Source organism: Rhipicephalus sanguineus, chromosome 4 (genome assembly GCF_013339695.2).
Source record: "Rhipicephalus sanguineus isolate Rsan-2018 chromosome 4, BIME_Rsan_1.4, whole genome shotgun sequence".
NCBI lineage: Eukaryota > Metazoa > Arthropoda > Arachnida > Ixodida > Ixodidae > Rhipicephalus > Rhipicephalus sanguineus.
In genome coordinates this window covers 186164408-186186960 of record NC_051179.1, presented here as the reverse complement: position 1 = coordinate 186186960, position 22553 = coordinate 186164408, and the positions used below count along the sequence as shown (strand labels likewise).

The 22553-nt window shown below is 46.2% G+C and overlaps 1 protein-coding gene across 2 annotated transcripts in view; it reads right to left on the bottom strand.

The window, feature by feature from the left end:
• The window catches only part of LOC119390964 (general transcription factor 3C polypeptide 3), a 156634-nt gene that overhangs the window by 2527 nt on the left and 131554 nt on the right, over positions 1-22553 (bottom strand). For both annotated transcript variants that reach the window (XM_037658677.2, XM_037658678.2), the window contains exon 19: positions 7368-7651. In XM_037658677.2, the coding sequence (XP_037514605.1) occupies positions 7368-7651 (284 nt within the window). The remainder of the gene's footprint in view (positions 1-7367; positions 7652-22553) is intronic.

Here is a 22553-nt window from a genome sequence, read left to right as displayed (position 1 = left end):
CTCTCTGGGCCCTTCCAGTCTGCCTAGTGACATGTGTGATGTCAGCGTGTTGAATCTGTGATGCAGTATGCAGGCTATGCTGCGATTGGTCGAACAAGAACCTATGACTTCCAGTTAGTCTGCAAGCAGCTGCCCGTGTGTGCACGCTTGCGAATTGGCAACTGCGGCCCGTAACGCAACTGCCAAATCGCTAGCGTACCAGCACAGTCATGCCTCACGGTCTGATAAGCTGCACGGACTGAATCCAACAGTGTTATGCGATGGCTTTCACGCATCAGTGTTTGGCTGCAAAAGCGCCGACTAGAAAAATGAAAAGACGCGACACGTGTCACCGTACAGGTCCACCATGTTGGTGATCCTTTGAAGGCGTGCGCACAACACAGGGTCCATACCGGCACAATTCGTACGAGCATGGGCCGGCACCGCAACAACAGCGTTAGCCGAGAAGCACGGAGTTTACGGAGTTGCGGCAACCGCAAGTGCCTGCTGTTTCGAACAGCGCATCAGCGATGACGGTATGTCACGTGAGAGTGGGAGGGGCACTCAGCGAGAAGGGCGAAGTGGCTTTGGGAGAGGAGACCAGTAGACGAGCGGAGGGTAGCGAAGAAAAGAGTGAAACTAGCGATTGCAGTGTTTCGATCATCAAATGCGTGTAACTCCGCTATTATGACACTGCTTCGAAAAGTTCTCACGGCTACGTGTTCATTGTAGACTCGTGCACAACTGTCACACCACAACTAAATTGCGACCTCTGGGTGGTTTAGGGGCCCTTTAAAGGGACCAACAACTGCCCAGAACATGAAATGAGATTACTCCCCTGATGGAAAGATTGTCCGTCGCATTGACTCAAACCAACCCTGTTTTTATCGTGAGAGATGGATTTATATTTTTATTTCTTAATTGAAAGTCGCGAAAAATGACCTGTGCTCTGGCGGCAAAAACATGAGCGATCCGATGAACCCGGCCACGTGACCGTTGATTGCTGTACGCGGTCGACGATTTGTTTGTTAGTATTGAAATATTGTGTGTTTCTTTATATTAAAAAGTATTACTCCATAAAAATGTACGTATAGGCCTGCGTTAGTAGTATGCATTAATGTGGCGCTGCCTTCACGTGACGTAATGATCCCATGCTCGTCAGCACGTCTTGAGCAACTTTTTAGCGTGCTCATGCAACCGTGCACGCAGTTTCCAGGTCGCTAAGATTTTGGAGCGACATAGTTTTGCTATGTCGAACAAAAATAGCCGGAACACTCCATACATCGAACAACAAGCAGCACGAAACGCCTCAAGAAGTTGGCTTTCCCAACTTCTTGCTTGGCTTTCCCAACAAATTAGTCAGGCAGAGTGAGTAGAAACTACCGCTGGCCATAACATGCTTTCTCCCATAATTCCTTATCGTTGTTCGCGGCCGCCATTTGCTGCTCTGCGATTCTCAGCTCTTTTGTTAACGCGATGGCTAACAGAAAAACCTGCTGTTTTTCGCGAAGCTGGCAATGATCCACACAATCGAACGTGGAGAAAAGAAACCTGACATCACCAGTGTGCACCACTGCATCCCAAGAAGCACGCCGAGTATGACGTTGAAGAACAAGGCCGCCATTACGGGCAAAGGCAGACTAGAGCTTCTGGCACTCGATGAGTCGAACAGCTTTGTATCAAGATACTGAGGCACCGAATATACACCGATACCATATTTTCTTGTGTATAACCCACCCCTGCAATAAGCTGCACCCAAAACCACAAAACTACAAAAAGAACAAAAACTAACATTGCTGTGAAATCGGCTTCTCAGCATTATTGCAAGACAGTGCCATGAAGCCAACTTGTGCGCCGAAATATACACTAAATTTGGTAAGATAACAATTAAAAGCAGGGAACGACCACGAAAGTTCATGAAGTCAAAGACATTTCGGCTTCTGCATAGGAGCCTTGTTCACAATGAATATGAAAGCTTTCATCTTTTGTAAACAAGGCTCTCGTGCATGAGCCGAAACGTTTGAGATTTTACAAAATTTTTGGTCTGTGCCCATTTTTAAATGTCCTCATGTCCTTTCCCAACTAGAAGGGTTTACATCCAACCATAGGTCGGCAAAAAATGTGGCGCTCCCTCAGACTCACTCATGAAATATATTTTACCCTTAGAGCTCACTCGGACTCAGAGGTATGTATCAAAATTTTCCTCAACCGGACTCACTTGGACTCAGACTCACTGAAATTTTTCGCAGACGGACTCAGTAGGACTCAAACTCACCAAAATATTACTCTCTCGGACTCACTCAGACTGAGACTCGCGGTTCTATCTGAGTCTGAGTGAGTTGACTCATGAGTCCGTTAGCATAAAATTGGCTTTTTTGACCATGGTGTCAATGCTCCTTAACACCAATATATTGCATATTTGGTGCTCTACTTGGCACCTTTTGATCTCGAACCTTCATATATGAGTTATTCAGTGGTTGCAATCCAGTAAGAATATTTTTATTGAAAGTGACGACTCACACGAGATATTTTTATCAAGAACTTCCTGTGAAAGAACTTGCGGGGGGGAGGTCAACCTGCCCCCCCCCCCCCTTCTATGTAAAAGTTTATAAGTCTTATCGAGGGTGTCTGCCAACTGGGAAAACTGGGAATTTTCAGGGATTTTGAGTAGTCTGAAAATAATCAGGGAAAATTCACAGGATTCGTGCTCACAACAGAGAAAATACACTGTAGTTTTACTGAAAGGGAATGAAAGACGTGATAAAGCTGACTTGAGCATTTGTGAAAGCATTTTCCTAGCGCAGTTTTTGTAAACGCATTTTTCAAAGTGCACACTGTTGCTGCGGCTGCAGGGAAAGGGCACATCTCAATGCCCTCCTTGCCTTCAGACCGAGCGGCGGACAGAGAGAGCATCTGGGTGATGCGTGGCATGTGAGAACTATGGCACGTGGTATCGTGCACTACATAGTTTTGTACTCCGTGTTGTGCATGCTGTGTGTTAGTACCCGATTTGGTGTTTTACTGCGACAGCAATTATATGGATACTCTCGGCAGGTCTCTGCCATCGATGTTGCCATCAGCACTGCTGTGCTGTCCTGCACATATATACATACAGTCAAACCTTGTTAATACGTATCCGCTTTAAACGTACTAACGGTTAAAACATAGTTGCGACGAATCCCCGACCGAGTCCCATAGAGCCCAATGCACTCACTGACCGCTTAAGCCGTAGTGGTTCGCCCTATGCCTACCAGTTAGTGTGTACCCTGCGTACCACGATAACTTTTTGTGCCATAAAATTTTACTGTGCCGCTAAACTTCCCGACGCCACAATGTGCCACCAAAGGCTTTCCGTCTTTTTGAGAAGTGCGGAGATCAGTCGATCACCGATTCCGACTTCCGCACGATTGCGGCGACGCCTTTGCAGGTAAGCATCGGAAAAGAACAGTGGCATAGCCAGGGGGTGGCACACCGGGCCCATGCTCCTCCGAAATTTTTTTTGCTATGGCATACAGAGCACAAAATGACACTCTAGCACGTCTGCCTGCCCGGCCCCAGCTCCACATCAAGGAGGTGCCCCTTCCCCCTCCCCACCTCTCCCGAAAAAAATTTCTACCTCAGCCCCTGCGAAAGAACGAAGGCAAAGTGGTGGCCACTGACGAACGCGCCAGCATGACTTATCGCCGACAACCTTATCACAATAATTATGTTCATCTATCTGCTCGGGCACGCGTGCGGCGCAGTGCTGCTTTAAGCCTACTGTACGCTTTTATTAGGCGACACCATGAACGCGCTGAGCCACCGATCGCTGCCGTCTCGTTGTGCGGGGCCGTGTTCAAGCGCGCAACGCATTGTAGAAATGAATGCAGATCGCTGCTGCGGAGTTGAGCATTGCGGGTCGTGGACGCCGAGAAACCTCGCTGCATTGATGCCATCACGTTAAACGAATGCGCAAGGTACAGCAAGCGTAGCGCTGTTGTAACCATACTGCACGCTCTTATTAGGCGACCACCTAATGCGCCTCCGTCCACCACCAGGGTCGCTAGAGTGTCGCGGAGTGCACATCGCTTGCAGGAAGCTCGTCATCGCTGCGTTAACTGAACAAGCTACTCGCCGCATCTGTGCACGGTCTGGAGTTAAAGAACACTCCCACGACAAATGCATGCGTGCGGCACAGCAAGCAGCCCGGCGGTGACAGCGTGAGCAAAGTAGTCGACGCACTGCACGCAACTAGCCAGGAGACGATTGGCGCCACGTGGCTGTACCACGTTTCACTGGAACTGTGCCAGTTTTCGTTTAGTAGCAGATTGCGGTACAGACACATACACATATATCGCGGAAAGCAGACACTGTCGGTTCTGTCGGTCACTGCGTATCCCGGATCCCGTAATAGTTTCGAAATGCTCCTTGGCGTCGCCACCGCGCGCTATCGGGCGGTCGTGTGAGAGTGCCAGGATCTTTTCTCCACTTTGGCAAAAAGAAAGAAAAGGCTTTGCAGTGGGTACTGTGTATATTAGGCAATACTTGCTGTGGCACACTCTTTCTTTGCTGGCGGTGATGGCGTACACCAGGAGATGTAAATTTGTACTTCTTGATGGTTAATGCGTACTAATGTTTAGTGCATAGTTATGCCGAGTTCCCGGCAGGTATGTATTAACGAGGTTTCACCTTATATATATATAACACAAATCAGAATAGTTCAGAAGAAAATTTTTCTGAGCGTGGCAGGGGATTCAAACCTGCGACACCTCGCTCCACAGTGCAACACGTGAAACGACTCACGCACGGATGCATACATCCTCCAGCATACTAACGGCTAGCTATTTATATACACCATTTACCGTTGGTGGCACGCAAATCCCTGAGCTGCTTCAGCGTTGCAGAGGCTTGTTCACTATCGGCAAGATGGCGCAACTCACCAAAAGGCACGCACTTTAAAGGGCATCGCCCCGCTCGTCTTTCACCAGAGTTGGGCTGCGCACCTCCGGCTCTGTACTTTGACCCACAAGGCGTAGTCGCCCGTGCTCACGCGCTTATCTCTTGAGGGTGGTTCAACAGGCGGCTCATAACTTCATACACGTTGTGCTTTTATCGCAAAGTCTGCGTTGAAGCCAAAGACCACACAAAGGTCACTTCGCTCACCGCAGCAGCTGTGTTTGCTACAGGAGTGAGCTTCTAGACTTCCTTTGTATGCCATTTTTAGCTTGTACATATACTTTTTAACGTTACTGTGTCACCGAAATACCGGACTGCGGTTACCGTGTTACCGAAACGCATGTTTTAAAAAAGTCTTAGCTCCCCATATGTACGTAAACGAATGCCTTTAAGTTTGCGCAAACCACAAAATGGTGATGACACCTGCATTTAAACTACATTTAATTTAGATAATATTAAAATTACCGCTGCGCACATGCGGTATCCCGGTATAAGCAAAGGGGTGTAGCAATACCGGGTTACCGGACGATGGTGTCGACATCTTGTGATGCTTTGTGCAACCACAGTCATGGACACGTTTGTTTTCGCCTAGTGTTTTTGAGGGAAAAAATGATTAAAAAGGCTACTCATTCGTAATGATGCCGCTGCAAGGCATTTACATTGGAAGTAGAATGCCCGATGTTTCTGCAATAATTTTGTGCTTGCCTGGTTCACCTTGGCCCCGCTAGATGGTGCCACCTATCCAGCCAGTCAGGGGCTTTAGGCCTTTCACGTTAACGGATTCGGTATTCTAGGTCGCTCTAGCCTCGGTAATCCGGATAAAACAAGGTGATCATAAGTGGCGCTCGCACTTCGGCTTATTTTGACTCGACGGCTGAAGTCTCCGCGAAGCGGATATCGCGAGAGTAGCCACGAACGAAGATGGATTTGCAAGATAGGGCCGTATATGTAAAGCCTATCCGGCGAGTAGTTTACGTTCCATAAAGGTTCGCGCATGCGCAGATTAAATCCGGTATCCAGTAACACGGTAACGTAAAGAAGTATACATACAAGCTAAAAGTCCCTATTCCAATTTGTTGCTATCGCATTTATTGCTTCATCCTTGAGACAAAACTGAGTTTTTTATCGCCATGTGCGAAGTAACATGTATGAGTAGCCGTAGGGGTGGTAGCAACAGATGCAATGAGCTCTTGGTTATTTTGCAAGCGTTCGCTGTCGTTCACGAAGTGGATGTTGCCGACAAGGATGGTATCTTGCAAGCTATCCCCAATCGGCGAGAAAAAAGACGCTGCCACTTGTTGGCATATGTCGCAGAGCTCTCTCTCTTTCTGTGATCCTAAACTCCAAAGAAACCATTTTGGACTGAGTAAAGAATAGAATAAATTTCCAAGCAAAAGCCATCGTAACTAAGAGGCGCATTTAATGCATATGAAATTTATTTTCTTTCGGCGAGGGCACTGCTGCAACAAGTTTTAAGCAGTCGACCAACATTTTTTTGGAGCTGCTTGCTGTTACCAGCTGCCAGCTCATTATTTGGATATTTTGTGGTAAACCCAAGACTTCTGTAGAGCAAATGTATAGCGGCGACTGAAATTCATGACACTAGCGCAGGTCGCATTTGCTTGATTTGGCATGCGATGTCACAAAACGGAAAACATGGCTACCATAAAGGGAGGTGCAATAATTCAGGTTGTTGCCTTGCTTTTACCCAATTTGAGACCACAGCCCCCTTTTTTTGTTCTCTAGCGTGCGATGGCTTTCTATGTTGAGCGTTTGTCAGATTGAGTGCAGAGCAAGTGGTTTGGTTGTGTGAACACGATAGCATCAGCATCGCATCACTCTCGGCAACACCCGAGGTTTTGATGATAAGCCACAGCGCGTTATACCTGTGATTGTTTCAACTTTATGCGTGACGCATCAGCACTGTGAAGAAGACTTCGCTGGTGCGGTATCAAACTGTGGTCGCTAAATCCCAGGTGTTTTTTCAGACTATCGTATTATTAGAGCATTCTTGCGGCATTTTCAGTGTAAAAATGAATCATTTGGCTAAATTGTACCTTACAAAAAAGGCCGAATTTCAATTTAATGAATTTTCAATATAAAGAAGTAAATTGTAGATTTTACCAACTTCGTTTTACCAACTTTTACCAGTGGGATTAAGTCATTTTCATTTTTACCATGCTTACTAGAAAGTGACATCACTGGGCGACACGGTGTCAGCTTGTCTCGACATGAAACCAAGTTCTTTTTCATTCTGGGAACTGAGCAAAAGCACCGAGGGAAAACCTGGAAAACTTGGGGAGTTTAGAAATGTTGGCTTGATAGACACCCTGTATATTGAATTATATGATGTATCAAACTAATTCTCATTGTATTTGCGAGTCTGGTTAATGTGTTATTGACTGTAATTGTTTCTGACAGAACGGATGCCAAGATTTCGTGAGCATACTGACAGGCATGCCCTGCACAGCCGGCGGTGTGTCCAGTGCACGCTGGTACATGTTGAGTGCCAAGTGAGGGAAACCAAGTTGCTGGAGTGCGCGGCCCATGTTGAAGAGGGCCTCCTGGCTTGGCCGTGCATGCATGTAACGGTCGAGGAAGCTCATTGCCTGCACCAGGAGCCAGTGGCGGCGAGCCGAGAACTTCTGGCAGCTAATATGTACTAGCGACAGGCCTGCACACAACAGCAGCAGCGGGTCCTCTTCACCCACCTTCTTCAGCAGCTGCACATACTCCCCTGCAAAAGGGGTCATAAGTGCATCTCGAGGTTGGCCTATATGTACAAGAAAGGGATTGCGATACAGTTAGACATCCTAAGTAAGTGCAGACCACTTATAACGTAACCGCATATAGTGCAGGACCGGTTATAATGCGGTCTTTTTCGACTCCCGTTTACCCTCCCATAGAACCGCATGTATACGCATACCGCTTATTGTGCAGTCCCTCAAGATGAAATACCGTTTATAATGCGGTTGCGGGAAAATATTTCCGACAAACGCGGTAGCGAGTGCGGTTCTCAAAGGAGGTACGCCGCTGGGGAGGGAGCGACGAGGTCGTTACAAAGGGCGAGGGCACGCACAGTGAACGAACGAGGGGCGGAGGGAGGAAAAAGACCGCGGCAGCGCTGTGCGGGCTCGCCGAGTGGGGAAGGATGGTGGTTGCCTAGGCGACGGAGTAGCCTTTGCACCGGCGGCGGCAACGCTCCGCGGCCGCTTGCCGGCAGTGCGTTCCGCGTGCAACGTACGATCGCGTCCTCATCAAGCGCGCTTTAAAGCAAGTTTCCTGTCGGGAAAAGCGTCGTCGTTATCACACTTGCTAAAGATATCGCGTTTGCTACCTCGTCCGCAAATTGAAAAGTTTTGCGGCTTCATGACGCGGGCTTTCGCCTTTTCTGCCAGTGCGCGGACTTAAACCTTGGCGGTCTTTTGTCGCCGTTGATCTCCCGGCCGCGAACACTAACTTCGTATCACGCGCGCTGTTCTTGGGTTAGTGCTTGAGTGCGATCTTTTCGACCTCCGATCTTCTTGTCTCGGACAAACTTCCCGCGACTACATGCTGAACCGCATGCTAGGCCTAATCAGCGTGGTTGCTTTTCGGTAGCGGTCGCGGGCGATAAAAGTTGCGGTTTGGTGCGGAATCAACGAAACTTTTTGCGATGGCTGCACTTGAAGGGAAGGGGATCATATCGTTAATGAAAACGAGGGCATGGTTGGCACATGCAGCTCTCGAATGGTGGTTCCGGATTCGATTGCAATGTCTTGGACATCGCGTGCGCGCCCGTGAAATCGAACGATCGGTACCGCTCAGCACGTGAAATTTCGGTCGCGATTCGACATGGTTTCGGTGTAATGCGCATACCTCGAGGTAGTCGGCGAATTTCCGCGATGGCACTTTGTTTTGTTTGCTTTTTTTCCCCGTGTTCATTTCGTTGGCAATGCGGGTCTTTGGCGATTAATTTTTGAACATTCGGAGATTTAAGTGGTTGCAAGCGCCCCATATCGCATATGTCGATTATCGGACACGCGAGGCTACATGCTCAACACGTTTTGCGCAAGTGCAGACTTTGAAAAAGGTTGTTTTGGTTATAGTGCGGTACCGCTTATAGTGCGGATATTCGCGACTCCGGCGACTTACGTTATAAGCGGTCTATACCTGAAAAAGCACTTCGTATCATTAAAAGCGCCAAATCACAAATTTTCTTCTCTGTGGCCATGCCAACATCACTTATTCATCATAGAATACAGAATTGCAGGCAAAAATGAAAGCTCGAAGTACTAATGAGATATCATCAAAAGTGAACATTGTTCGAGCCAAAGTTTCAGCAAGCAGTGACAAAGACAAATCCCCTCGTTTAAGCCACTTGTGTGCAGTTCATCATGGTGGCTAAAGCAATGTTACCTGTTCATCAATTTTTCAGAATTACTTCAGCACAAGGATGTCATAAGTGACTTGTATTGTAGGAGCCTTATCACTTTTCTATACGACCACGTGCTTTCTTGTTCTTGCAAGGCGCAAACCATGGCCACAATTTTGTCAGCATTACAGGATGGCACCATAGTGCGACCGAAAATTTTGCATGCGTCACACTCCCTCAAAGCGCTGTCAAATCGAACACGCTGTCTGCTAAGAGTGGAATGGTCGGTAAGGCCATTAGTTTTGCCGTTTGCCTGGGAATAAATGGCCACCCTGCTAATAGCAGACGGCACGCTTGGCATCTGCTTGTAACGGTTGCTCCTCTTATTGTTTACAACTGTCACTTGTCTAACATCAATGGCTCGCGTTGTGGGGTGCATTTTTACGAGAAAGACATGCTTTGCCATCATTTCTGCAATTTTTGTAGCATTTTCGTCAGCCAGTGAGGCAGTTGCCATTCTGTTACCCCCCTCCCCACACACCTTTTCTTACCTGCAATGTTTGAAGCCCTTGGCAATGCACTGTTGTTAAAATGTTGCCACTGTCTGTTTTCACTGAATTATCACTCGCATACATCTGCGGCTGGGTACTAAGAAGAGCCTTCAGAATTTCAAGCTTTTTGAATGTTACATTCTACAAACACTCCATGAGCTTGACTCACATTCATTATGCTGTAAAGATGGTCGATTTAAGTTCTTAAATTTATTAACAATTAATTGTTCACCGCTTTAGCTATTAATCTATTAAACGTTATCGAAGATATTTTTGTTGATAAATCTAGATTTTTCGTTGGATGCTAAAAAGAACCTAAACACAGTTCTCACTCATGTAGGACCTCATTTATTTGTTTGGAAGGTGGAACACACATGAAACACACAAGTGCAGATGAATTTGATACATGATGATGATGATGAATTAACTTTATTGATTGCCCTGCGAATTGGTGGGATGGGCCTGGATCCCGCCTAGGCTTCGGCCAAGGGTTGCTGGCCCTTGGCGGCTTCCTCGGCTCGCTGGACGGCCCAGAGTTGTTGCTCCAGGTCCGAGCTGAGCAACGCAGACTCCCAGCGCGCGCGGAGGCTGTCGCTGTTTAAGGCTGCATCACAGCTATTGTTTATTATATCTGGACATCCCCATAGTATGTGCTCTAAGGTGGCTCTAGAGTCACAATGTCTACACTTGTCTGTCGTGTATAAGTCTGGGTGTATTACATGCATGATAGCTGGACTCGGGTATGATCGGGTTTGTAACTGCCGCCATTCGACAGACTGTTTCTTGCTTAATTTCGGGTGAGGCGGTGGGAATGTACGCCTCTGCAATCTATGGTGTACTGTAATTTCGTGAAATGTGGTCATTCTATCTTCCCACTCATCGGTATTCCCTGAGACGGCACTAATCGATGCTCGGTCTGTAAGCCCTCGAGCCATGCGGTGCGCCGCCTCATTGCTACCTTCTGATAGTGTGTGAGCGGGTGTCCATATCAGATGGACACTTTTTTCTTGATTATTACCGAGTTGTAGAATTTGAAGTGCCTCTGGGGAGATTCGGCCGTTTGCAAAGTTTCGTATCGCCGTCTGCGAATCACTGACGATCACGTCCGCTTGTGTTTGTGCTATGGCTAATGCGATAGCTATTTCCTCTGCGGTTTCTACGTGTGGCGTACTGACGGTAGCACTCGTCAAACATTTTCCCTCATAATTTATCACCACGGCTGTGTAGGCGCGCTTGTGTCTGTATCTAGCTGCATCTACGAATACGGTGTCTATGCTGTGACCAAATTTCTTTTGTATATCGCGTGCTCTGCTTTCCCGTCTGCCCTGATGGTGGGCGGGATGCATATTCTTGGGTATAGGAAGCACGGTTATCACGCCTCTAATATGTCTGGGCATATCTACTTTGACGCCATGTTGGGTGTGATAAGTAATACCAAGCCGATCAAATATTTGCCTGCCTGTTTTAGTTTTGGATAGGCGTTCGTATTGAGCGATGCGTTGTGCCTCGATTAGATCATCCAGTGTATTGTGAAGACCTAGCTGCAGTAGACTATCGTTGCTAGTGGTGATGGAGAGTCCAATTGCTTGCTTGTATATTTTCCTGATTAAACAATTTAATTTGTATCTTTCTGATGAGTGCCATCGTAAGTATGATGCTACGTAAACTATTCTGCTTATTACAAACGCTTGAACTAGTCTAAGCAGATTGCCTTCTTTCATTCCGCTATATTTGTTGGCGATGCGTTTAAGTAGCCGCATGATTTGAGACGTTACAGCGTCTAATTTGCGTATGGTCTCTCCATTATGGCCGTTACTTTCAATAATGAGTCCCAACACTCTGATCCTGTCCACCTTGGGTATAGGTTTACCATCCGCCGTAGTGAGGTGAATTTCCAGGTTGTTCTTTTCCTCGTAATAGCGTGGTTTTCGGCCGCGTCGTGATGGTTTATAAATGAGGAGCTCAGATTTCTCTGCCGAACACGCCAGCCCGGTTCCTGATAAGTATTGTTCGACTGTTTCTATTGCACGTTGTAATGTATTTTCAACTTGTCCATCACTGCCATCGCTCACCCATAAGGTAATATCGTCAGCATAGATGGTATGATGGAGGCCGTCGATTTCCTGTAGCTTTGCTGGTAAGCCAATCAGAGCAAGATTAAACAGCATCGGAGAGATTACTGACCCTTGGGGCATTTGATACATGACACTATATTTTTTAAATACTAATTAAATTAGTGCTAATGACCAGTGACCAGAGGCAGAAATTCGGGGATGATGGAGACTTGAAGTGATGAAAAATTTTCAAACAAGGAGTGTTGCTGGAATGTTGTAGAACATGGAATTCCTCTATAAAATGGCACTTATTGCGTGCATATCATAAGTCTTAGTTTAAAGAGATAATGCAGGATAGCAGAAAACATGAGGACAAGAGATCCCTGTGCCTCTTGGCCTTCATCGTTTATTTGCAATAAACCTCAAGATATGCAGTACCAACCAGCCTACCAATACGTTTTTGGTGAACCTGTTGGGTAACACACTGAAGAACAAGAATTAAAAGCAGTACATGTAAAGCGAGAAAAGACATGCACAAGTCTAATCAACTACAACGGCTAAAACTCTCGTTCACTGGAAGATCAGTGCTTTAACGGCTGAACTATGGCGACACTTTTTAGCTGACTCAGACACAGACCGAAAAGAACGAATTCCGCCAAACATCCGCCAATCTTTCTGCATTGCACGAATTCCACGCAACATGCAACCCACGCATCACAAGGAAAGAGGGCAAGCCCGAGTGAATGTTCTACGGACGCAGCCAAATATCCCAATCGAAAGGCCTGCGCTTTAAGCATCGTAGATTCTCGAGGCATAGAGTTCTCATCTGCCACAGTTCGCGTCCGAAATATAGAAACTGCAGAAGAGGAGGCAATCGCACCAGCAACCACCACGTGCTTGCATGCAGCTGTTCTCTTTACAGATTCGCAAGCAGCCATGCGAAACTGCACCGAAGGTCGTGTGTCTGCCCAAACACTGAAGATATTGAAGCGCCGAACTATACTCCGATGCCGTACATCTGTGTGACATGGGTTCCTGGGCACGAGCGGCTGGAAGGGAACGAGGCGGCACACGCGGCGGCCCGCGATTACGCATTCCGGGCCATCCCCTCCCACTCTCTAGGTGCCAGGATTGCGTCCGCGAAGGCTGAGTTCGTATCCATCACATACTCTGCAATACTACCACATCAAAGGCTGGAACGCAGAGGGTACCCACCAACACATTCAAAGCTCAACAAAGAGGACAGTACCATACTGAGATGACTGCAGAGCAACACTTACACACACGTTATACTAATGCACAGACTCAGCCCAATGTTACACAAATACCTCTGCCCAATTTGAGGCGTACCAGACACCTTGGCCTACATAATCCTCACGTGCCCGTCCAATGTACACACAGACACATCGCCTTCGCCGAATGACTGTAACGCCGGTCAAGAAAACCAAGACCTTCTCGAAACGTGGGAGACCAAGCTCGCCTCAGAGGACCTGGACTAAAAACGACGTCTCATCGCCAGGGCCAAAGAGGCAGCGAAGGCCAGAGGGTTCCTGGAATGAGGACACCTCCCACCTATGCTAGAATCTGAACCATCACCGCGATATCATTTCGTGTAGTAAACGTTTATTCCCCACCCTGCTCAAGTTCTATGCCCCAAAATCACAATATGTATATGATGGACGCCGTAATGAAGGACTCCTGAAATTGTGACCATCTGATGTTCTTTAACGTGCACCTAAATCTAAGTACACGGGCCTCAATCGAAATGCAGCCGCCACGGCCGGGACTCTGTCCCAAAGGCTGCATAATTGTCTCAGTATTGTTCAAAATTGGCTAGCGCGAAAATCGACACGGACTAAGAAGGAACACTGATGTACAGGACAGGCGCTACTCGCAACTAAGCTTTATTCAGAAACGTCTTCCTACATATATACACGTAGCGCATGTCCTGTACATCAGTGTTCCTTCTTAGTCCGTGTCGATTTTCGCGCTAGCCAATTTTGAAGATTATGAACCAACTAGCCCAACAACGTATACTCTTAAGTCTCAGTATTGACACGCAGAAAATTTGCTATTGTGAAACGGCATTTGATAGGCAGAATAAAGAGAGCAACTGGTGCAAAATAACATTCAGAAACACTGATGAAGGTGCAAGCGTTCGTAAAAAAAGTATATCTGTCATTTTTTAGAAATGGCATGTTGAATGGAAGCTCAGTGTCTACAAGCGCCATCAAAAACCTCAAGGGTGTTTTCTTCGTGTTTGTTCAGAAATGCTTTAGAAGAAAGGAAGTGCCTCATTTTGTCCTTTCCACTTCATTCTATCCTTGAACATCAAGTGCGAAAAACGGTGACATGAGGAGGAAAAGAAGACGGGATGAACGGTTAAATTTATCTTTCGCTGCAGCCATTTTCTACATTGCACACACTTCACTACTGCAGTGCATTGCTTCTAAAGTATGCCTGCAATTTAGTGTACCACGCGCACTGGACGATGCAACCCACGCTGTCTATGCATTTCAGGCACGTGGCATGTTTGGGATGGGCTGAAATGTATAAATGAGCGTAAAAGAACTTGTAGAAAAACGTGAAAATAGATACACCGGCACGAACTGACGTATACGAAGTACAGAGAAGGACGTTTTCCGACAACACAAAGGACGTATCTGCGACCGGTTCACAAACTGTGGAGGTGTGAAGGTAAATTCGGCATACGTGCTGATCGAAATGGGCTCGCCCATGTGTGCGTGCGTGTGCGTGGGTGTGTGTGTGTGTGTGCGACCAAACATACTGAAAACGATAGTAGCCCTATCGATCTCCGCCACACGACTACTTTTATTCTCTGCTACCGCTTCTTACACTTCGTTTTTTCGTTCCTAACCCCCATCCCCCGAACCATTGCACTTGGTCTTCCTGACGCGCTTTTTTATTTTTAGGGGCGAAGCTCCTGATAGCGGCACCCGTTCGTCCCGTAGTAGTGTGTAACCAGTCTTAAAAACGGAGGGGGCGTGCACACATGAAGACTCCCTAAAGACAATGCGCTGCGACAGTACGTGATATGTATCGCCCTCTCCTCTCCTACGCTTTAAGTTTACCGCGTACAATCACTAGACTTGTTCCTGAAGAAGAGCGTACCCACTGCATTTCAAACTGCGTTGCTAGCATCAAGGGTTCTAATATGCATCTCAAGTGTTCTGATCCTATCCGGCCTTTGGTTAATTACTGTGTTGAGAAGAAAGTCAGGCCAGTAATTTCAGATAAGGAAGGGCATTTTGTAATTATGCCGGACAGTTTGTCCTCAGAAAAAGCATTAACAGCCAAAGAAAAGAATTTTAGGATGGTAAAACTTAAGCCATCGGTAGTTAGGCAACATGCTGTCGACCTTTTGTTAAGACATAATCTTGAGAGAATAGCTTGTAATGTCAAGAAGGCTAAATCACTTATTTTTAGGGGTGTGCGAATATTCGAAATTTCGAATATTTTTCGAATAGTGTTTGCTATTCGATTCGATTCGCACTGAAATTTTACTATTCGAACTATTCGAACTTCCCAAAAACAAATGCAGTCAACGTCCGGTTGAAAGTGACCCCTTCAGATTTTCAATATGCTTCACCTCATTACACTCTCGTATTGCGGCAAAGCTGCCTTTCAAGCTCCGTTACGGTCGAACTTAGCCAAGAGACAGTCAACGTCCGATTGGAAGTGGTCCCTAGATTTTCAATATGCTTCACCTCCTCACACACCCGTATTGCGGTAAAGCTGCCTTTCAAGGTCCGTTGCGGTCGAACTTAGTCAAGAGACAGTCAACGTCCGTTTGGAAGTGGTCCCTAAATTTTCAATATGCTTCACCTCATCACACCCCTGCATTGCGGTAAAGCTGCCTTTCAAGCTCCGCTACGGTCGCGAATGTATAAACTCAAGAAAACGCTGGTTCCAACATGGAGATGAAAGATGTGGCAGAGTTTGGGGCTCAATTAATGCTGTTTTGGACCTGAAATTTGGGCAGGAAGTCCGAAAAATCGGACGCCGAAGCTTTTTAGCATCCAAAATTTTAGATGTTCTTATATATCGACGTCTACAAGGCAGATTTGGAACTCCGGACTTGAAGGCAACACACCCTTGTCCGCCATATCAGTTGGCCTTCCACAGCAGTTGAAAGAGGAGGAGAGGCTGAGGAAATGGCATCTCTGCCTATCACGTGTAAAGTGTTGTCGGCAGCACTTTGGTTGCACCAAATCATGTACATAAATACAATTTGGCCTCTACGTTGCCTCACTGTTGATAAGAAAGATAAGAAAGAAATATGACCCTACCAGCGCTTCATCAACCTAGCGAAAAGAAACACTTTCATGTTGCTATCTCACAAGAACATAGGGATTCTCTGCAACTTTTTCTGCAATTTCACTTCGAATTATTCGAAAAATGTTTGAGAAATATTCGAAAATTATTCGAAATTATTCGATTCGATTTGCACTCAATCTTTATTATTCGAATTCGCTTCGCACCCAAAATTTTGCTATTCGCACAGCTCTACTTATTTTAGAATTGTTTTTTTCAGCCAAAACACATAAGAACGAGATTCCGTTTCGAGCAATAGTTTCAGAGTAAGGCACCTGGCAAGTCGCTGTATCTAGTTATTTGCAGAACTGCTTAACCTCTTTGAGTTTTTCAGACCCTTTTCGTATGCGCAATTCTCAGGCGCTAGTTCAGTTCCTCTCAGAGGAGACCCCGGCTGTTGTAAGGCCTTTAGTATGGATATTGAAGACTTGTATTATTCTTTGCCGCATGAGGACTTGGTAAAATGTGTTAATGAATGTATTAACGAACAAGAGCACCAGACAGGTTTCACCGAAAAATCTGGTGTTTCTACCGGGGCATTTCTAGAAATCCTTTCCATGTATTTAAAGTCGACGCTGGTAGGTTGGAAAGAAGGCGTTTATGTGCAGAAATCAGGGATATGTATTGGTTCTAAAGTTGCTCCGGTTCTTAGTGATTTATACCTTAGCAAGATTGATAATCTTTTGGAAGGCGCCTTAGGTAATTCGGTTATTAAGGTTTTTCGTTATGTGGTCGATTACTTGATTTTTTGTAGCGGTGAGGACTTTGAAAAGGTGGTAACTTCCGTGAGCAAAAAATTTGAATTAAATGGAGGAGGGCTGAGCTTTACTAAAGAGGTGCCTCAGAATAATGGAATACAATTTCTAGAAATTTCCTTAACCCTTTGAGGGTCGAATTTTTTCGCGAAATCCAGTCCAAAAATGTGTAATTTTTCTATTGCTGAAATAAATTCTTCAGACGATTCTATTTAAGAAAACAATTGTCTAAAATTTTTTTTCGTGACCGTAAAGTGACAAAAAATCTTTTTTGATGTTACATACGCATGGTTATTCGCAGTAAAATCAAGCAAAATCCTGAAAAAGAAAGCTTAACAGTTTTTTATAAATAAAAATTATGCATTGTATTAAACATAGCTCACAGACATACAAAAATAAGTGCACCAGAGTACTTTTCCGGTTAAAAATGTTCGTGCTCTAACACTAATAACTTTTCAGCGTGTGATAGTCATTGAAGCATGGCTTGCCGCGCACGTTTTTCAGATGTCATTCCTTGATAGTCATCGGAGTCTGAACTCGTCAAAAAATGCTCGTCTGACAAACTGAAATCCAATTAATCAGATTCTGATTCGGCACTTGGGGAATAGTCCACACCGGAAGAATCGCTGCTCGACTCACCGGCAGCAGAGCAACCGGCGCGCTTCCATAGCGTAAGCGAACTGCGTCAGTGAGCGCACAGAAGAAAACTCTATGGTTGTGCGGCCGTCCGGAAAGCAAAACGAGTGAAAAATCAACAGTAATCCTTCGCCTTATCGCCAACAAGACGTAGTTAGTTTTTCCGAGACCCCAAAACAGGAAACGCAATCACGGTGTCGTTTGTGTAATTTAGCGCCGCACGGAAGCAGATGTAATCGCGCCCCGGGGTGCAATAAACGAGAGAGTAACAAGCGGTCACCCTTTGAGAGATTAGAAACCAAACAGCCATCAGCTTTGCGGGCGCAAGAAGCGAAAACCACCCGAAGGACGAAAGCGAAACCAGCCGCAACGCGTGCGCGCGTTCCTGCGCAAATGAACGCCGCCGCGCCGCTTTGGAAAGCAAAAAAAAAAAGCCGGAGAGACATCGGCGCATTAAAAAACGTTCCACGTATTCCCGAGACATGGCAGCACATTCTAAGCAAGAGAAATGATCGAAGAAGGCGCGCGTTTGAAACCAACCACTCCGCGGGCGCGCTCGGTTGCGCAAGCGATAGCCGGCGCGCCGTTTTGCGAAGCATAAAAAAAGCAACAACAGAGAGACATCGGCGCATGAAAAAAATTCTACGTATTCCCGAAGCGTGGCAGCACATGCAAAGCAAGACAAATGATCGAAAAAGGCGTGCACTTTAAACCAGCTGCACCGCGAACGCGCTCGGATGGGCAAGCGATAGCCGGCACGCAGTTTTGGGAAGCAAAATAAAAATACAACACAGAGACATTGGCGCATGAAAAAAATTCCACGTATTGCCGAAGTGTGGGAGCACAGGCCAAGCGAGAGAAATGATCGAAAAAGGCGCGCGTTTTAAAAATAAACGCTATGCCGTACATGTACGACGAAAACCGTTTGGTACCAGGAAGCTTCTGCCGTACATGTACGGCGAAAACCCTCAAGGGTTTAACGTTCCAGAAGAACCACGTGTGCTGGCAGTATTCTCCTCGATCTACGAAACCGCTGTTAAATTTTTCGTCGTAGCACTCGAAGGTTGTAAAAAACGGCATCGCCATGTCTTGCCTTAAATCAGCCCTCACCAAGTCGTGTGAGCACAAAATGAGTGATAGCTTCAACGCACAGGTTACGCGTCTTTTAGATGTAGGGTATCCTCGTGATGCAGTGGCCACGGTCGCTGAACGTTTAAGGAAGTCTATTGTGTTAAGTCCGAGCATGGTTGCAGAAAGCGATAGGAAGAAACGTGTCGTAGGTATACCGTACATTCACTGCGTATCTCACAGGCTAAAGAAAGGAGGAACTAGATACGGCGTTAATCTTGTTTTCACGGCTGCCATTAAGCTAGGTAAGATTTGTGCCGCTGTGCAGAGGAAGAATGAGGGAGTAAAAGACAAGAAGCGGCCGGATATTTGTTTCGCAAAAAAACACACCAACAAATTCACTGATTGCCGTACAAGTGTGGTGTATAAGATTCCTTTCAGCTGCGGCCGCTTCTAAGTAGGACAGACGGGCCGATGCATCAACCAGAGATTGTTGGAACATAAGAGATCGCTAACAGGAGGCTCACCTTCTAATCTATCTTTACACTGTCGAGATTGTAAGTGCACGCCAAAATTTGATGAATGCACAGTGTTGTACCGGCATAGAAATGAAGAAACGCGCCTGATGATTGAAGCATGGCATATCGAGAATAGTGGTAGCGCATGCGTGAGCCAACCGTCGATTAGCTTGCATAAAGATGAAATCAAATGCCTTGACAGTTATCTTCCACGTAGACCGCCACGCGTGCCGCATTGATAGCTTTGCCTGTTGCATGGGCATGCGCAGATAAGTTTTCGTGCCTTCTTTCTTTTCAGCCGTTGTGCGTCTGTTCAGTTGTTAGCGGCGTTTGTGGTGTCCTGACTTCTTTCTTGTGTCCGTGTTTGCACGCCCTGTCTTTCCAGATTCTTCATCTGGTTTGCTTATGAACGTTCTTCTGATGATTAAAATCAGAGTTGTACATAACGCGTTACAAGTAATCAATCACATGTAATCAATTACATTTTCTTTTAATTTTGTAATATAATCAATTACCGTATCTACTCGCGTGATGAATCCACTCACATAATGAACCCACCCCCCACATTGGTCCTCGAAAAAAAATCTGTTTTTTATAGGGGTGTGCGAATATTAAAATTTCGAATATTTTTCGAAAAGTGTTTGCTATTCGATTCTTTTCGCACTGAAATTTTACTATTCGAACTATTCGAACTTCACAAAGACAAATGCAGTCAACGTCCGGTTGAAAGTGACCCCTTCAGGTTTTCAATATGCTTCACCTCATTACACTCTCGTATTGCGGCAAAGCTGCCTTTCAAGCTCCGTTAAGGCCCGAACACACGTACGCGTTGCAGCGCGTCAACGCGTGACTTTTGGACGCGGCGTCGCGCCCTCTCCCTGTGGAGAGGGAGGGCGCGCAGCTTCGCGTAGCCACGCGCCCTCTCTCCCCATAGGAAGTGCGCGACGCCGTGTCAAAAAGTCACGCGTTGACGCGCTGCAACGCGTACGTGTGTTCGGGCCTTTACGGTCGAACTTAGCCAAGAGACAAGTCCGGTTGGAAATGGTCCCTCGATTTTCAAGATGCTTCACCTCATCACACCCCCGTATTGCGGCAGAGCTGCCTTTCAAGCTCCGTTACGGTCGAACTTAGGCAAGAGACAGTCGTCCGATTGGAAGTGGTCCCTAGATTTTCAATATGCTTCACCTCATCACACTCCGGTACTGCGGCAAAGCTGCCTCTCAAGCTCCGCTACGGTCGCAAATGTACTAACTCAAGAAAACGCTGGTTCCAACATGGAGGTGAAAGATGTGGCAGAGTTGGGGGCTCAATTAATGCTGTTTTGGACCTGAAATTTGGGCAGGAAGTCCGAAAAATCAGACGCCGAAGCTTTTTAGCATCCAAAATTTCAGATGTTCTTATATATCGACGTCTACGAGGCAGATTTGGAACTCCGGACTTGAAGGGAGCACACCCTTGTCCGCCACATCAGTTGGGCTTCCACAGAAGTTGAAAGAGGAGGAGAGGCTGAGGAAATGGCATCTCTGCCTATCACGTGTAAAGTGTTGTCGGCAACACTTTGGTTGCACCAAATCATGTACATAAATACAATTCGGCCTCTACATTGCCTCACTCTTGATAAGAAAGACAACTATGAAATATGACCCCACCAGCGCTTCATCAACCTAGCGAAAAGAAACGCTTTCATGTTGCGATCTCACAAGAACGTACTTAGGGATTCTCTGCAACTTTTTCTGTAAGTTCACTTCGAATTATTCGAAAAATGTTTGAGAAATATTCGAAGATTATTCGAAATTATTCGATTCGATTCGCACTCAATCTTTATTATTCGAATTCGCTTCGCACCCAAAATTTTGCTATTCGCACAGCTCTAGTTTTTTATTGTATGCACCTGTTCATCTTATTTTGGTGTGATTGCCGTTGACGATCGAAACAATGTTAAATCACGCCATTATATCTCAAAACAACGACGCAATAAAAGTCCAAACATAGTTTAACAACCATGCTAAGTAGTTGCCAGCAGCGCGAGTGATGTGGGTCGAAACTTAAGTTGCGCCTGTTTGCGGTGGAGCACCATCTGCCAAATGCAGAAGAAACTTCCTAGCTTATAGCGCCATGCAAGCACAGCGGCATGCAAACAAAGCAAAAAAGAAAGTGCAACGGTGCAACGTCCACCTGCAACGTGTGTGCGCCATCATCCGTCGCTGCTTCTTTGTTGTCGGGTTTCTCCTGATGAACTTCGTTGGACACCTGCTGCGTAGGGTACGATGGGCCAGTATGCTCACTACACGGCCAGTTTTAAACTCAAGGTGGTTGAGCATGTGCTGGAGCATGAGAACCATGCGGTTAGACGGCACTTCAGCATCAATTCACCGAAGCATTACTGGAGAAAACAAGAAAGAGGGCTTTGGGCTACACAAAAGGATCATCGTGCATTTCATGGGCCAAAGCAAGGAAAGTTTCCTCTTGTGGAGAGCAAAGTTGTCGAAGTTGTTAAGAGGCTCTGTAGTGAGGGATGTGCAGTGCCCCATGAAATGATTCAAACCCACGCGCGGGCCACGGCCAGATATCAAGGCATTCCTGCCCCTGACTTCAAGGCCAGCAGTGGCTGGACAGCGAGTTTCTCAACACTGTCATGCGAAAATTCAGCTCTTCTAACTTTCACAATTTTTTCTCCTGTGTAATGAACCCTCCCCCCAAACTGGCATCAACTTTTCTGAAAGAAAAAAGAAAGGTGTGTTCATAACACGAGTAAATACAGTACTTTTTCGAAGCTGCATCGTTCTGGGTCATTCACTTCATTTTCTTGTAATTGATTACCAGAAATCAATTACTTCTTTTTCCCCAAAATCAAGTTGTAAGCAGTCTTCTATGGCAGTTCTTGTCCCAAAAAATATGTGACCACTCCGTAGGAACGCCCCGTCCTGTCAGAAGGGGGATCCCTACAGATCTTATTTTTTCACCTTTTCCTTGGCCTTACCTGCAAAGCCTTACCCAAGCACCAACAACAGCGAAGCGCGACGCTTCATAGAGGACGTGGACACTATAGCACTGAAGCACCGTGAAACTACGAGCTGGTGCCCAATGTGTTCCAACATTATAATACCGCCTTTCCCTTCAGTGCATGCATTGACAGTGTTCAGTGTAGCAGCTGACCTCTTAACGAGGGAACGTGGAAGAATCAGCGACGAAAACTTCGAAAAACAACTCTTGTTACACGTTGTTACACGTTAACAACGTGTAACACAATGTCACAGAAGCCAGAGTAAGCCTCCCAGCCTTCACGAAAGCCTCCAGCCTTCTCTCTACCATGCAATCCACAGTAGTGTGTTGTAGTTTGAGTAAACTTGTGTTATTGTGTTAGGGAA